At 42.1% G+C, this 16,388-nt stretch overlaps 1 protein-coding gene across 1 annotated transcript in view; it reads right to left on the reverse strand.

The window, feature by feature from the left end:
• LOC110504172 (ALK tyrosine kinase receptor-like) overlaps nt 1-15,131 on the reverse strand; it is a 629,320-nt gene extending 614,189 nt beyond the window's left edge. The window contains exon 1 of the mRNA XM_036962248.1: nt 13,587-15,131. Within this exon, the coding sequence (XP_036818143.1) occupies nt 13,587-14,352 (766 nt within the window). The 5' untranslated portion in view covers nt 14,353-15,131. The remainder of the gene's footprint in view (nt 1-13,586) is intronic.
• Nucleotides 15,132-16,388: the final 1,257 nt, after the last annotated feature.

Raw genomic sequence — 16,388 nt, forward strand, 5'->3', positions numbered from 1 at the left:
AATCAATATTTTTTAGATTGAGTATTTATTGGGTCATTATGTTAGTATATTATGTATGTTTGTAATAGTGTGTTATATGTGAAAATGTGTTCGTATTATAAATTGTATTTTAATGTTTCATGACTCTTGGAAGATTAGTCCAAATGGGGACTAAAAGAGATCCAAATCAAAGCCCCTCCAATGCCACTACTCGCCCCACTTCACCCCCTTCTGCACCCCTCATCTCTGCCCTAACCTCCCCATCCATGCATTTAGAAGCTGGGGGCCCGTTCCACAGGCCAGATGGTCAAGTGGAGCGATGGGCGAATTGATACGCACCTTGCTCTTCTCTCAAAAATGAGGTGTGTCTACGAGAGGGAAACAGAGGAGGAAAGGAGATTATTGTGGGAAATTATTGTGGAAACTGTGCCTTCCCCAGAAGCTACAGAATCTCCACTTTGCTGCTACTTCTTCCCCCTTTCATGGCGGATTGTATCCTGTTATAAGTGGGTTTTGGCCAGTGACAAGGATACGGCTCACATCGCTCCACGCTCCTCGACAATACAATTACAGATCATAAAGGGAGCCGAGGAAGATGTATAAATGGAATCTAATGTGAGGTGCATCATCATCGACAGACTACTTTCTGCCCCTCCACATCCCCATGTTCATGCTTGAGAGGGCATCATGAGAGGGTGTTGATTGTGACTACCGGCATCCACATAAACACACACTGCTCACATAATGACATTGATGTCCTACTACCCTTGGAAGGACCTTGGTGTGTTAATCCACTAAGCTACACAGATATACACAGGTGACCAGTTAATTAGGTACATTCCCCACACCATTACACCACCGCCACTAGCCTGTACCGTTCACACCAGACAGGACGTGGCCATGGATTCATGCTGCACACGTCAAATCCTGACTCCAACTCCTCAATTGTCCAGGGTTGGTGATTGCGTGCCCACTGGAGCTGCTTCTTCTTGTTTTTAGCTGATAGGAATGGAACCCGGTGTGGTTCTGTGCTGCAATAATTCTAAAATGCCTTTCTGCACACCATTGTTGTACTGCACGGTTATTTGCCTGTCTGTGGCCCGCCTGTTACCTTGCATAATTCTTGCCATTCTCCTTCGACCTCTCATCAACGTGCTGTTTTCACCCACAGGTCTGCCACTGACTGGATTTTTTTTTGTCGCACCATTCTCTATAAACCCTAAACAATGTCATGCATGCAAAGCCCAGGAGGCTGGCCGTTTCTGAGATACTGGAACCGGCGCGCCTGGCACCGACGAGCATACCACACTCAAAGTTGCTTAGTTCACTCATTTTGCCCATTCTAACGTCCAATTGAACAGTAACTGAATGTTTCGATGCCTGTCTGTCTGCTTTATATTACAAGCCATGGCCATGTGACTCACTGTCTGTAGGTGCAAACCATTTTTGTGAACTGATTGGTTTACCTAATAAACTGGCCACTGATTGTAGATTGCAAGTAAGTCTGTGTAACATTCTGACTTAACCATTATCCTTGTGGGTGAGAGGAGAGTGATGTACTGTATCACGGCAAAGTTGGGCAAATGGGAGACATCTGTTGATTAATCTCGATTTACCCAGAACAAGGGATGGGAAATCATTTATCTATTCAAACAATATCATTACATTTTTTTAAACTTTGTTTCAACTTGGATACTTGTTTGACGCGCAGCCTGCAAAACTCGTACATGACTCGGGAGACACTGTGCATAGCTGCTGTAGCATGGCAGGGGAATGGGCAGGGACTGGTGTTGTGTGTGACACTAGACTGAGATAGAGAAAAAGTAGCCACTGACTCGCACTAAATAGACAAACTTGTAAATGCTATAGGTTATTTATCATACCATCTGGCAGTGCCTGTCTTTACTGCATCAAATCGATGTAAAAAAAAAAGCTAGCTAAGATGTTTGCTAGGCATGGCAGCTAGATAACTAGGCTAGTTGAGGCTATTTCGCTGCGTTCCCCGTCCATGTCTAGAACAACTCCATTTAGATGTAACAACAGCCTACCTGTCGGTTGCTCGTGGTAGCCTACTCCTTTATTTAGCTTACTCAATTCCGTAATTTTAATTGCATTTTGAATTGACTAGCGATCTCCTAAAAAAAATGGAGCCAACAACAAGCTACACGTGTGAAACCTGTGTAGGCTATACAGTATGTCTTTTTATGGGGCTCACATCATCAAAATATCATTCAAAAGTTTGTTGTTTTATTAAATTAAGAATTTAAAATGTCATGGTATATTTTTGTGTGTAGCAATGTCACATAGATAATTATATTTAAATGAGGCAAATTTAATGGGCCAAATGTCCCCTCCCCTTCTGAAATTAAAAAGATGCTTACACCTGCAAAAAAGTTATTTGTGCAAATAACCAGTGAAGAAAAACCCAAGCACCAGAACTAATGCTGCTGATCTCACGCATCCATTGTATCATGATAGATCTATGGTACCATTTATGTTCCATGAGAGATTATCCGTTGATGAATGATGGACAACAGATGATTTCCTCTATAAAAAAAACAACACTATGTCGCCTTTGTGCCATATGTACTCGTCCAAAAATCATTGACCTGGGTTGAACTTTTGACATTTAAAAACAGAGAATAATTGAATGCATTTATGATTTAATCCGTCTTCATGAGTGTGTGTGACCGTAGCCTCAATATTAGCAAGGTTGCACAGCAATAGGTGTACTGTGGTCTCCACAGTGACAGCACATATGAAGTCTATATTGAGTATAATAAAAAATGTTGCTTAATGTTTCAGTTGATGTTTCAGTTGAGTCTCGAGGTTGGAATAAACAGACAATTGATAGAAAGAACTCCTGCCTTTCCATGTTTTGAAAAGGTGGCTTCTGGGTAGGTTTAACATCATTGCAATGTCAGAACAAAATGTGACCGAAATTGTGTTTTTTACATTGGCTTAAAGTACAGACAGCTAGAAAATGGTACAGTATATCACACACTGCAGTTGAGGCACAATGGGAAAGTAATTCTGTTTTGAAAGTTGATAAACTTGTAATCCCACTTTTGAGAAAATGGCCCTTGAATATTTTTGGTACACCTACTGGCCCTTGAATGTTTTTTCTACACCCATTCAGCATCGTTCACACCCTCTTAAGCCTTAGCCCCACACATCTCTTTAAGGATTTTCTCATCTCCCGGCATGTTCAGCCCTTTCATTATCTCACACAATCATGGCTAGCGGGAAGGTTACTGTATTTTATTGTGGCTAAACCAACTAGGCACGTAATTTAACAATTTGATTTGTATTTATGGATTTGTTATTAAGGCACATGTTCTAGAAGGCATTTCTGCCAAAAAATACATGTTTACGTTCAAATGGCGCTCCTGTGAAGTAGTGACGTGTGACATACGCCTAGTTTTCTGAAACGAGTCACAAATATGGTACATGCACTGACAATCTCTGTCCTCCGGCTCGTTCCAACATGAATGCAGAAAAGGTCACATTTCTCAATGTGACACCACTGTTGCCCATTATGGCCAAGCAGAGAAAACGAGGTGTGTGCTGATGTCATGGCATTCTAAATTCCATACACATGAACGCACACACACACACACAAATCCATTGTAACACGCACATACCCTGTTCACAGAGAAAACTAGGTCTGTGGCATTCCAAATTATACACACACACACACATCATCTCCACCAATGTAACTCACACAAACACTGTCTGACTTCCTACATGCTGCACGTTACCTAATCCCTGAGCATTGTAAAGTGGGGCATCTCTGAAGAAAGGAGGGGCGGCTGCATAAATAAGCAATTGATGTGTGCCTCTTTCTCCATAACTAGCTTTAAGCTAAAACTCCTGTCCCCCAGCTTCCATATGCACAGTGCCATTAATCAAAAAAGTTGTTGGAAGTTCTCAAAGAACAAATAAAAAAGTGACGTAAGTAACTAAAACATCAGGGAACGGAGACAGTGGCGACCAGCCGACCACACAGTGGCTAGAACCACAGTAGTCACCTTGAAATAAAGGATGTCGTCATATCAAATAATTGCTACAGCATTAAATAGAAGTGCAGTGATTTAACATCATTAGAAGCATTAGGCGCCTCCACCATGTCAAGGTGTTTATCAATACCTCACCGTTTGGCAAGCTTTTCCTCACTAATATTTTCTGCAAGGTTGCTCACGAATCAGCATAAGCCGCATAGCATAAGTGTGCATACTGGGTTATATTTTTGCAATATTTTCCAAGCTCCTTGGAGACGCAGCCAATGAATATGAGCAATAATGGATAAGAAACGGAAATGTTTCCAATGTTTTAAAGCGTGGCCAGAAAGTCTAATGATTTAATTATAATTGTTTCTGCTTTTGTCACGAGGAGGAGTGATTACACTGACTGTGCGGCCCACAGATAGATTGTAGCAGGGTAAAGGTTTGCCTCATTAAAATGCATACATTTTATACATCTGTACCAATCTGGGGGCAGCTCTGGAAAAAAAATAGAGACGACTGTAAATTACTATAATAACGCAAACAGAATCAGTTTGACAGCGGTTCGTTGGATGTAAGCCGTGTGGGACTGATTTTCTTGCATACAAGAAATGTCAACAGCTCTTAAGGTATTGATTGGCCGGAAATGTAACATCATGCTATTAAGCACATACACTTCCTAAAAGATTTTAATTGAACTCAACTATAATTATGAACGGTCTGAATGTCCATATGTACTTTCTAATGTGATAGTAGAACATGTACGGGGGCAAGAATAATAAAAAATGAAGGCCACTTGATCTTGCTCAATATAATTTATTGATGAAGGACTGAACAAGCAACACCTTTGGGACTCAAGTGGGGTGAGCCCGGCGACATTGTCATGTGCAATCAGGCAATTCCTTGAATGTTTTGTCTACACCCATTATTATTTTAAATACGCACAGTACCAGTCAAAAGTTTGGACACACCTACTCATTCCAGGATTTTTCTTTATTTTTACAATATTCTACATTGTAGAATAATAGTGGAGACATCAGAACTATAAAATAACACATATGGAATCATGTAGATACAAAAAAAGTTTTAAACAAACATAAATATATTTTAGATTCTTCAAAGTAGCCACCCTTTGCCTTGATGACAGCTTTGTATTCTCTCAACCAGCTTCATGAGGTAGTCACCTGGAATGCTTTTCCAACAGTCTTGAAGGAGTTCCCACATGCTGAGCACTTGTTGGCTGCTTTTCCTTCAATCTGTGGTCCACCTCATCCCAAACCATTTCATACACACAAATCTAACTAAGGAATGGAATAAGGATATATAAATATATGGATGAGCAATAACAGAGCAGCATAGGTAAGATGCAATAGATGGTATAAAATACAGTATATACATTTGAGATAAGTAATGCAAGATATGTAAACATTATTAAAGTGGCATTATTAATAACCTCTTGGAACTACCCCTCCTGGATCCGGGAGAATTGTCATCAACTACACTAATTAGCATAACGCAACAGACAAAAAATCTTACTAGAAAATATTCATATTCATGAAATCACAAGTGAAATATAGTGAAACACAGCTTAGGCTTTTGTTAATCACCCTGTCGTCTCAGATTTTGAAATTATGCTTTACAGCCAAAGCAAGACAAGCATTTGTGTAAGTTTATCGATAGCCTAGCATAGCATTATGTCCAGCTAGCAGCAGGAAATTTGGTCACGAAAATCAGAAAAGCAATCAAATTAAATTGTTTACCTTTAATGAGCTTCGGATGTTTTCACTCACGAGACTCCCAGTTAGACAGCAAATGTTCATTTTGTTCCATAAAGATTATTTTTATAGCCGAAATACCTCCTTTTGTTGTTCACGTTTTGTTGAGAAATCCACCGGAAATTGCGGTCACGCCTTTGTCTATTACGCACAAATCACTCTGAGAGCCACCACCTGACCACTGACGCAATGTTGTCGTTCATGCTCATTTTTCAAAATAAAAGCCTGAAACTATGTCTAGTGGCTGTAGACACATTAGGGAAGCCATAGGAAAAGGAATCTGGTTGATATACCTTTCAATGGTAAATAGGGATGCATAGGAACACAGATGTTTCAAAATAAGCGTCACTTCCTGAGTGGATTGTTCTCAGGCTTTCGCCTGCAATATCAGTTCCGTTATAATCACAGACAATATTTTTACAGTTTTGGAAACTTTAGAGTGTTTTCTATCCTAAGCTGTCAATTATATGAATATTCTAGCAGCTGGTTCTGAGAAATAGCCCGTTTACTTTGGGAACATTATTTTTCCAAAAATGAAAATAGTGCCCCCTAGCCTTAAGAGGTTTTAAAGTGATCCATTTAATAAAGTGGCCAATGATTTCAAGTATGTATGTAGGCAGCTGCCTCTCTGTGTCCCGGCTTTGATGCACCTGTACTGACCTCGCCTTCTGGATGATAGCGTGGTGAACAGGCAGTGGCTCGGGTGGTTGTTGTTCTTGATTATCTTTTGGCCTTCCCGTTATATCGGGTGCTGTAGATGTCCTGGAGGGCATGTAGTTTGCCCCCGGTGATGCGTTGTGCAGACCGCACCACCCTCTGGACAGCCTTGCAGTTGTGGGCAGTGCAGTTGCTGTAACTGGCGGTGATACAGCCCGACAGACTGCTCCCAATTGTGCATCTGTAAAGGTTTGTGAGGGTTTTAAGTGACAAGCCAAATTTCTTCAGCCTCCTGAGGTTGAAAAGTCTGTATGTAGGCAGCAGCCTCTCTGTGTTAGTGATGGCTGTTTAACAGTCTGACGGCATTGCAATAGAAGCTGTTTTTTAATCTCAGTCTTCTTCACCACCCTGTCTGTGTGGGTGGACCATTTCAGTTTGTCTATGATGTGTACCCCGAGGAAATTAAAACTTTTCACTATCTCCACTGCTGTCCCATCGATGTGGATAGCGGGGTGCTACCTCTGCTGTTTCCTGAAGTCCACGATCATCTCCTTTGTTTTGTTGACGTTGAGTGAGAGGTTGTTTTGCTGACACCACACTCTAAGTACCCTCACCTCCTCCCTGTAGGCTGTCTCGTCATTGTTGGTAATCAAGCCTACTACTGTCATCTGCAAACTCGATGATTAAGTTGGAGGCGTGCATGGCCACACGGTCATGAGTACAGGAGGGGGCTGAGCACACACGCTTGTGGGGCCTCAGTGTTGAGGATCAGCGAAGTGTTGTTACCAACCATCACCACCTGGGGGAGGCCCGTCAGGAAGTCCAAGACCCAATTGCACAGGGCGGGGTTGAGACCCAGGGCCTCAAGCTTGATGATGAGCTTGGAGGGTACCAAGGTGTTGAATGCTGAGCTATAGTCAATGAACACCATTCTTACATAGGTATTCTGCGTGTCCAGATCGGATAGGACAGTGTGCAGTGTTATGGTGATTGCATCATCTGTGGAACTATTGGGGCGGTAAGCAAATTGAAGTGGGTCTAGGGTGACAGGTAAAGTGGAGGTGATATGATCCTTGATTAGCCTCTCAAAGCACTTCATGAAGTGAGACAGAAGTGAGTGCTATGGGGCGATAGTCATTTAGTTCAGCTACCTTTGCCTTCTTGGGTACAGGAACAATGGTGGCCATCTTGAAGCATGTGGGGACAGTAGACTGGGATGGGAGAGATTGAATAAATCCATAATCACACCAGCCAGCTGGTCTGTGCATGCTCTGAGGGTGCGGCTAGGGATGCCGTCTGGGCCGGCAGCCTTGCGATGGTTAAACAATTTAAATTTCTTACTCAACCAGGCACGGAGAAGGAGAGCCCACAGTCCATGGTAGCGGGCCACGTTGGTGGCACAGAATTATCCTCAAAGCAGGCAAAAAATATGTTTAGTTTGTCTGGAAGCAAGGTGTCAGTGACGTGGCTGTTTTTTCTTTTGTAGTCCATGATTGTCTGTAGACCCTGCCACCAACGTGGCCCGCTACCATGATAGTCTGAGCCGTTGAATTGTGACTCCACTTTGTCTCTATACTGACATTTTGCTCGTTTGATTGCCTTGCGGAGGGAATAACTACACTGTTTGTATTCGGCCATATTCCCAGTCACCTTTCAATGGTTAAATGCAGTGGTTGGCGCTTTCAGTTTTGCACGAATGCCGCCATCTATCCACGGTTTCTGGTTAGGGTAGGTTTTAATAGTCACATTGGGTACAACATCTACTATGCACTTCCGTATAAACTCACTCACCGAATCAACATATAAATCAATATCATTCTCTGAGGCTACCCGGAACACCTTCCGGTCCAAGTGATCAAAACAATCTTGAAGCGTGGATTCCAATTGGTCAAACCAGCATTGTGCTTAGCACAGGTACATCCTGTTTGAGTTTCTGCCTATAGGAATGGAGGAACAAAGTGGAGTCGTGGTCAGATTTGCCGAAAGAAGGGAGAAGGAGGGCGTTGTATGCATTGTGGAAGTTAGAGTAGCAGTGATCCAAAGTTTTGCCAGCGCGAGTGCTACAGTCAATATGCTGATAGAGTTTAGCTAGCTAGCCTTGTTCTCAAATTTGCTTTGTTACCATCCCCATCTACAATAAGTGCACCCTCATGATATATGGTTTCCAGTTAGCATAAATGCCAGTGAAGTTCATTTGAGGGCCGTTGTGGTATCGGATTGAGGGGGGATATACACGGCTGTGACAATGACCGAGGAGAATTCTCTTGGTCGGCATTTGATAGTGAGGAATTCTAGGTCAGGTGAACAAAAGGACTTGAGTTCCTGTATGTTGTTACAATTACACCATGAGTCGTAAATCATGAAACATACACCCCCGCCCTTCTTCTTCCCAGGGAGATGTTTATTCCTGTCGGCGCAACGTACAAAGAATCCAGGTGGCTGTACAAACTCCAACAGCATATCCCGAGAGAGCCATGTTTCCGTGAAACAGAGTATGTTACAATCCCTGATGTCTCTCTGGAAAGCAACCCTTGCTCTAATTTTGTCTACCTTGTAATCTAGAGACTGGACATTAGCAAGTAATAAAAAATAATAATAATCCAAAATAATAAAAAAAATACATAAAAAATGTAATAAAATAAAAAGCGTGATGGGATGGCGTATTGCTGCAGAATGCTGCGGTAGCAATGCTGGTTAAGTGTGCCTTGAATTCTAAATGAATCACAGACAGTGTCACCAGCAAAGCACCCACACACCATCACACCTTCTCCTCCATCCTTCACGGTCGGAACCACACATGTGGAGATCATCCGTTCAACTACTCGTAGTCTCATAAAGGCACGGCGGTTGGGAGCAAAAATCTAACATTTGGACTCATCAGACCAAAGGACAGATTTCCACCGGTCTAAGGTCCATTGCTCGTGTTTTTTGGCCCAAGCAAGTCTCTTCTTCTTATTGGTGTCCTTTAGTAATGGTAACTTTACTGCAATTCGACCATGAAGGCCTGAGTCACGCAGTCTCCTCTGAACAGTTGACGTTGTTATGTGTCTTGTTACTTGAACTCTGAGGTGCAATCTGAGGTGCAGTTAATTGTGGATTTCTGAGTTTAGTAACTCTAATGAACTTATCACCTGCAGCAGAGGTAACTCTGGGTCTTCCTTTCCTGTGGCGGTCCTCATGAGAACCAGTTTCATCATAGCGCTTGATTGTTTTTGTGACAGCACTTGAAGAAAGTTCTTGAAAGTTCCGGATTGGCTGAACTTCATGTCTTAAAGTAATGATGGACTGTGATTTCTCTTTACTTATTTGAGCTGTTCTTGACATTTAAGCAAATAGGGCTATCTTCTGTATACCCCCCCCCCCCCCCCCCCCCCCCCACCTACCTTGTCACAACACAACTGATTGGCTCAAATGCATTAACAAGGAAAGAAATTCCACAAATTAACTTTTATCATGGCACACTTGTTATTTGAAATGCATTCCACACCTCATGAAGCTGGTTGAGAGAATACCATGTGTGCAAAGCTGTCATCAAGGCAAAGGGTGGCTACTTAGAAGAATGAAATATAAAATATATTTAGATTTGTTTTAAAAAAATGTGGTTACTTCATGATTCTATATGTGTTATTTCATAGTTTTGATGTATTCACTATATTATACAATGTAGAAAATAGTTCAAATGAAGAAAAGCCCTGGAATGAATAGGTGTGTCAAAACTTTTGACTGGTACTGTATATATATTTCCTGAGTATTATATTTCTCCTAGATTTAGGACAGACACTTTTTGAAGTGTTTTTGAAACCTTGTTTCTTGTGATTTTTTTGACTGAACTAGACATTTTTGAATGTGTTATTCAATGCATTTCTATGGGCATTTATCAAATGTTTTTTCATATTTCTTTGATACATAAAGGGGTCAAATATCTAAATGATCCATAGTACTGCCATCTTAAAACAATTCCAATTGCCAGCTTAGCACCCCCCCTTCTCTCAACGACTTTGATTCGGTGATATGAGAAAACAGAATGGATCAACAACATTGTAGTTACTCCACAATACTAACCAAATTGGCAGAGTGAAAAGAAGGAAGCTGGAGAGAATGAAAATATTCAAAAACATGCATTCTGTTCAACTAGCTCTCACAGTCTCACTTCAGACTTAGACATTCATAGATGTTTCTCAAACCTCAAAGTTCAAAGTTTTTAAGGTTAAGTTTAGGCATTAGGGTTGAGGTTTGGGATATGTTTAAAACAAAAAACAAAAAAACAACTGTATATTGCTGGATTTGAACTTCCAACTGTTGAAAGCAGAGGCAGATGCTTATGTTAATGCCCATCCACCATCCCCATTGCTCTAGCAAAACCGAAACCTACTTGAAGGTAACAGCGCTCACTGTTGCCCCTAGTGGCTGGTTCTAGGGAGAACCATCAAATCAAATCAAATTTTATTTGTCACATACACATGGTTAGCAGATGTTAATGCGAGTGTAGCGAGATGATTGTGCTTCTAGTTCCGACAATGCAGTAATAACCAACGAGTAATCTAACTAACAATTCCAAAACTACTACCTTATACACACAAGTGTAAAGGGATAAAGAATATGTACATAAAGATATATGAATGAGTGATGGTACAGAGCGGCATAGGCAGGATGCAGTAGATGGTATCGAGTACAGTATATAGGTATACATGTGAGATAAATAATGTAGGGTATGTAAACATTATATTAAGTAGCATTGTTTAAAGTGGCTAGTGATATATTTTACATCAATTCCCATCAATTCCCATTATTAAAGTGGCTGGAGTTGAGTCAGTGTGTTGGCAGCAGCCACTCAATGTTAGTGGTGGCTGTTTAACAGTCTGATGGCCTTGAGATAGAAGCTGTTTTTCAGTCTCTCGGTCCCTGCTTTGATGCACTTGTACTGACCTCGCCTTCTGGATGATAGCGGGGTGAACAGGCAGTGGCTCGGGTGGTTGTTGTCCTTGATGATCTTTATGGCCTTCCTGTGACATCGGGTGGTGTAGGTGTCCTGGAGGGCAGGTAGTTTGCCCCCGGTGATGCGTTGTGCAGACCTTACTACCCTCTGGAGAGCCTTACGGTTGTGGGCGGAGCAGTTGCCGTACCAGGCGGTGATACAGCCCGACAGGATGCTCTCGATTGTGCATCTGTAGAAGTTTGTGAGTGCTTTTGGTGACAATCCGAATTTCTTCAGCCTACTGAGCCTACGCTGCTGCGCCTTCTTCACGATGCTGTCTGTGTGGGTGAACCAATTCAGTTTGTCTGTGATGTGTATGCCGAGGAACTTAAAACTTACTACCCTCTCCACTACTGTCCCATCGATGTGGATAGAGGGGTGTTCCCTCTGCTGTTTCCTGAAGTCCACAATCATCTCCTTAGTTTTGATGACGTTGAGTGTGAGGTTATTTTCCTGACACCACACTCCGAGGGCCCTTTGACTTACAAAGAACCCTTGTCTTCCAAAAAGGGTTCTTCAGATCAAAACGGTTCTGGTAGAACCCTATCCCTCCACAAAGAACCCTTTTGGAACACATTTTTTCTAAGAATGTAGGAGGCATGCATGGCGTACTAAAGCTGTGGGCTAAAACAAACTTTAGCTATCTCTGATGTGCATCCAAAGTTCTAATTTCTCCATTATTATATGTATTTATATATAAATATATGTATATATATATATATGTTCCTTGGCGAATGTTTGTATGAGGCGATTAGCCTGCCTCTATCCAATCAGTGGGATTCAGATCTGAGTTTGACGGTGTTGGATTGGTTGGTTAAAGTCCTGGTGAAAAAGGAAGGTCTCTGAAAATCAAATAGGCTAAGAATGTATAGGAACACCCGACATGGGGGAACTGTGCTATCAGACCGAGCCAGCCTCACATTTTGCTTATCTGACAGGTTTGATTACATTTTTCTAGGCCAGCCTCCCTCATCAAAGCGTTTAAGAAATTATGCTGATTACAGTGCACTGAAGACATGGGGAAGCACCCTGGAGTATTGAGTGCTAAGCATTCACTGAGATAATAGCTTCATTCGTGCTTGATCAAAATAAAGGCTGCTTGTTTAATCCCTAACCTATTGGTACTTATGTTGGATTGTTCAGGGAATTGATGAGGCCTTTTAGGCAGGTTCAGAAAGAAAAAATAAACTCATTAGCGCTACATAGCGGTAAATGAACAAAGACAGAGAATTCAGAGGTATTACTGCATAATACAATACATTCATGTGTGGCCCTATTGTAGACTATATGGGCTACAACTGAGGATACTTTGATTTGGAAGGTAAGTAAAGTCAATGTGGTCAAAATGAAAGAGAAAATAATTAGCTCTTTCATGTTTTATTTATTTAACTAGGCAAATCAGTTATGAACATTAAGAACCCCGGCTCTCAATGTAGTCTAATGCAAATTTTGGTGAACTCTAACCTACTCACCCAATCATTCATTAAGAAATGGCAACTGTTGAATAACAGAAATGCAACTTGCGCAACAAGAGTGCACTATAATTTGATGCAAAACCATCACCACACACCTTCTTTCATGAATAGACAACGTGTGTAATGCATGAGTATAAGATGAGTCATTATTTCCTATTGATTGTGTAGCTCAACTCTGTTACATAAGCACTACTTATGCCACTTAACTCAGAAAGTAATATCACAGTGCCATCACTCTGGTTGAAAACGTATCCATCCGCCATCTGATAACAAGTGCAGTAAATTGCCAAACCCAGGCCTGAAGCTATCATCAAGACAACGACCCTTGTCAAATCCAACAACACAATCAAACTGCAGTTTTCAGACAGGGCAACGAAACAAGCAACGGTGTATGAGAACAAAATACATATCGTGACATATTAGGCTACTGTGAAGGTATCCAGCTCTTTCCACAAAAAAGTTAAATAACACACAGTTTTTAGGCCGTACTTATTCCAACCAACACTAGCATCTTCGTTGCCGTTCATTCATTGATACAGTTTATTGCTAGACTACATGTCGTCCATTGAAGCATTGCATTATGTGTGTGTGTGTGTGTGTGTGTGTGTGTGTGTGTGTGTGTGTGTGTGTGTGTGTGTGTGTGTGTGTGTGTGTGTGTGTGTGTGTGTGTGTGTGTGAGACAGAGAAATTATGAGGAGGAGGGATCGATCTAAAACCTTACCTCCGGAGGCTATATGAAAAAAGAGGCGGGGGTCTGCTGCTCGTATCGCCGCGGTGTACTTGTCCTCTCTCCCGGGAACCTGTGCTTTCTTTTCTGGCATAAGCCTGACTCTTAGCCGGCCCCCTTCGGCGCCGAACCACCATTCCAAAATATTTGTTAGGTCAATTTCCAGGAAAAATACCGGGTCTTCCTCGTAGACTGCCAGTCCACCGCATCCCGTTTTAACCAAGTCCTCCCCAATTTCCACCACGACTTGATTCGATTTACGGCTGGCTTTCGTCAAACCCAAATTCAGAACTTTGGACAGCGGCCTCTTGTAGCCGTCCACCAGCACTGGTTGCGGAAGCTGTCCACCAGCACTGGTTGAATTCTCTGCCGCCATGCTATCGATTGCAACCAACTTTGGGTCAACAAAAGTAGCCACCGTTTTTTGTAAGGGAATGCAGTGCATCCTTAAATTAGCGCGCACCGTATAGCACCCACTAAAAGTCAGACAATCTCCGTTAAGTGGACGTTTAATTAACTCGGTAATGTAGTAGCGCAACAGAGAGGGCACTGCAAAATCCATGGCCAGGTTTTTCCTCTTGAGTCGGGAGTTGTAGGTCTGGTTGGAGTCTTTTTTGCTTCTAGCATCCCCGCTGCTGCTGCTGTTGCCAAGCCCCGCAGTGGGGAATGCAAGTCCTGCGGTGGTCATTTGCGAGGCGCACTGCAGCTCAGCAAGAAATGCCGCAGACCAAACGAACAAGTATAATATCCTGGTCGCCATGCTTGGAATCGAAAAATCTCCTTTTTGATTATGTTTTACCCCGGTTCCCTTCTCTTCTTTTTTCACGAACGCAGCACAAAATCAAAGCGCGAATCGATGATCATGCGGGCTCTGTAGTTCTGGCTAGTGCGCACCCGCGGCACATTCCCTTCACATCTGTTTGGTGATAATGGTGACTGTTGCTACTAACCCTTCTTCGTTAAAGAACAAAAGTGTCATAATTTGTCCTCCCTAAATTATGTTCTTTGTCACGGGTATATCGCCCCAATTACTCTCTTACTGCAGGGCGCTGCTTGATATGCACTGGGTCCGCTCCAGTGGCTATCAAAGGCTCCTTGTGTGTCTCGTGGCACAGTTGTGGGGTACAAGTAGTCGTTTGCCAGCGAAGAGATACAGTATCGCTCTCTCCTGTCATAAATCTTCTCTGACCATGTCAGTATTCAGCTAAATCTGTTTGAGCAATTCACCGAGTGTGAACCAATTTACTCCCAATGCTTCACCTCGATAAATGGAAAGTGGAACTTTAAATCCTAATACAAAATATATTTCCCTCGAATAAGACTATACCCACGCTGTCGGGACGCAGTCTCTCCAAGACTCTTTTCCGATGGCTTTTGCTGTTTTAAGTGCACGAGATGAGTCACCTGGCTCCCTACGTTCGTATTGTAAACTCACGTATGCATCCCCTTGACATCAGTGTAAAGCCAGATATCCTCGAATATGCGAATGAATATGAGACACATCTGTGCCAGAAAGTGTAGCCTCGGTCTGAGCGTCCGCCCGTTGAACGGCTGTTACAAACGTGTCGGGGAGCAGTATGCACCTTCAGATCAGTGTCAGCATCCGTTAAGGCGCCTAAATCTCATTGAAATTATCCAGGCCAAATACTGAGCCAGAGCGGCGGTGCTCCTGAAAATACCCCTAATTAATTTCAATTAATCATTAACCCATTAGCAAGAAAATGATTTATCCACTACTCTCTCCAAATGCATCCTGCCTGAATTGGTAATTGTTTGGTGTAGCCAACCCATGAACAATTTTGTCTCACCAAGAGGGAAGATAATTAAGCAAGAGGTGAGGCATAGCCAATGTAAGACTTTTATTTTTTGTAAGACTTTTCTGTAAATTCAACAGTAAAACACTGTCAAGTGCACAGTAAAATATTGTTTTACAGAATTAATACAAAATTCTTAAAAATACTGTTAATAACTGTAATTGGAGAATATTAATGATGACATCAAAACTATGTCTAGGGTGCATGGGGTCATCAAGGCAAAGAGGGGCTACTTTGAATAATCCAAAATATAAAGTATATTTGGATTTCTTTAACACTTTTTTGGTGACTATATGAATCCATATGTGTTATTTCATAGTTTTGACATTTTCACTATTATTCTACAATGTAGAAAATAGAAGAAAAAAAATAAAGAAAACCCTGGAATGAGTAGATGTGTCCAAACTTTTGACTGGTACTGTATATATATACAGTTGAAGTCGGAAGTTTACATAATGTCATGTCCTGACCTTAGTTCCTTTTTTATGTCTCTATTTTAGGTTGGTAAGGGTGTGAGTTGGGTTGGGCATTCTATGTTTTGTTCTATGTTTGTATTTCTATGTGTTTTGCCTGGTACGGTTCCCAATCAGAGGCAGCTGTCAATCGTTGTCTCTGATTGAGAATCATACTTAGGCTGTTTTCTGTTTTGTGTCTGCACCAGACAGAACTGTTTTGGTTTCATTTCGGTCTCGTGTTGTTTTTGTCATTCAGTGTTCTGTTCTATTAAATAATCATGAACACTTACCACGCTGCGCTTTGGTCCTCACCTTCTTCCACCAACAAAAACCGTTACAGAACCACCCACCACAACCGGAACAAGCAGCGTGGTAACCAGGAGCAGAGGGTTCTGGACTCCTGGACATGGGAGGAGATTTTGGACGGTAAGGGATCCTGGGCACAGGCTGGGGAATATCGCCGCCCCTGGGAAGAACTGGAGGCAGCTAAAACCGAGCGGTGGCGATATGAGGAGTTAGCACGGCAG

This window comes from Oncorhynchus mykiss, chromosome 25 (genome assembly GCF_013265735.2).
Source record: "Oncorhynchus mykiss isolate Arlee chromosome 25, USDA_OmykA_1.1, whole genome shotgun sequence".
NCBI lineage: Eukaryota > Metazoa > Chordata > Actinopteri > Salmoniformes > Salmonidae > Oncorhynchus > Oncorhynchus mykiss.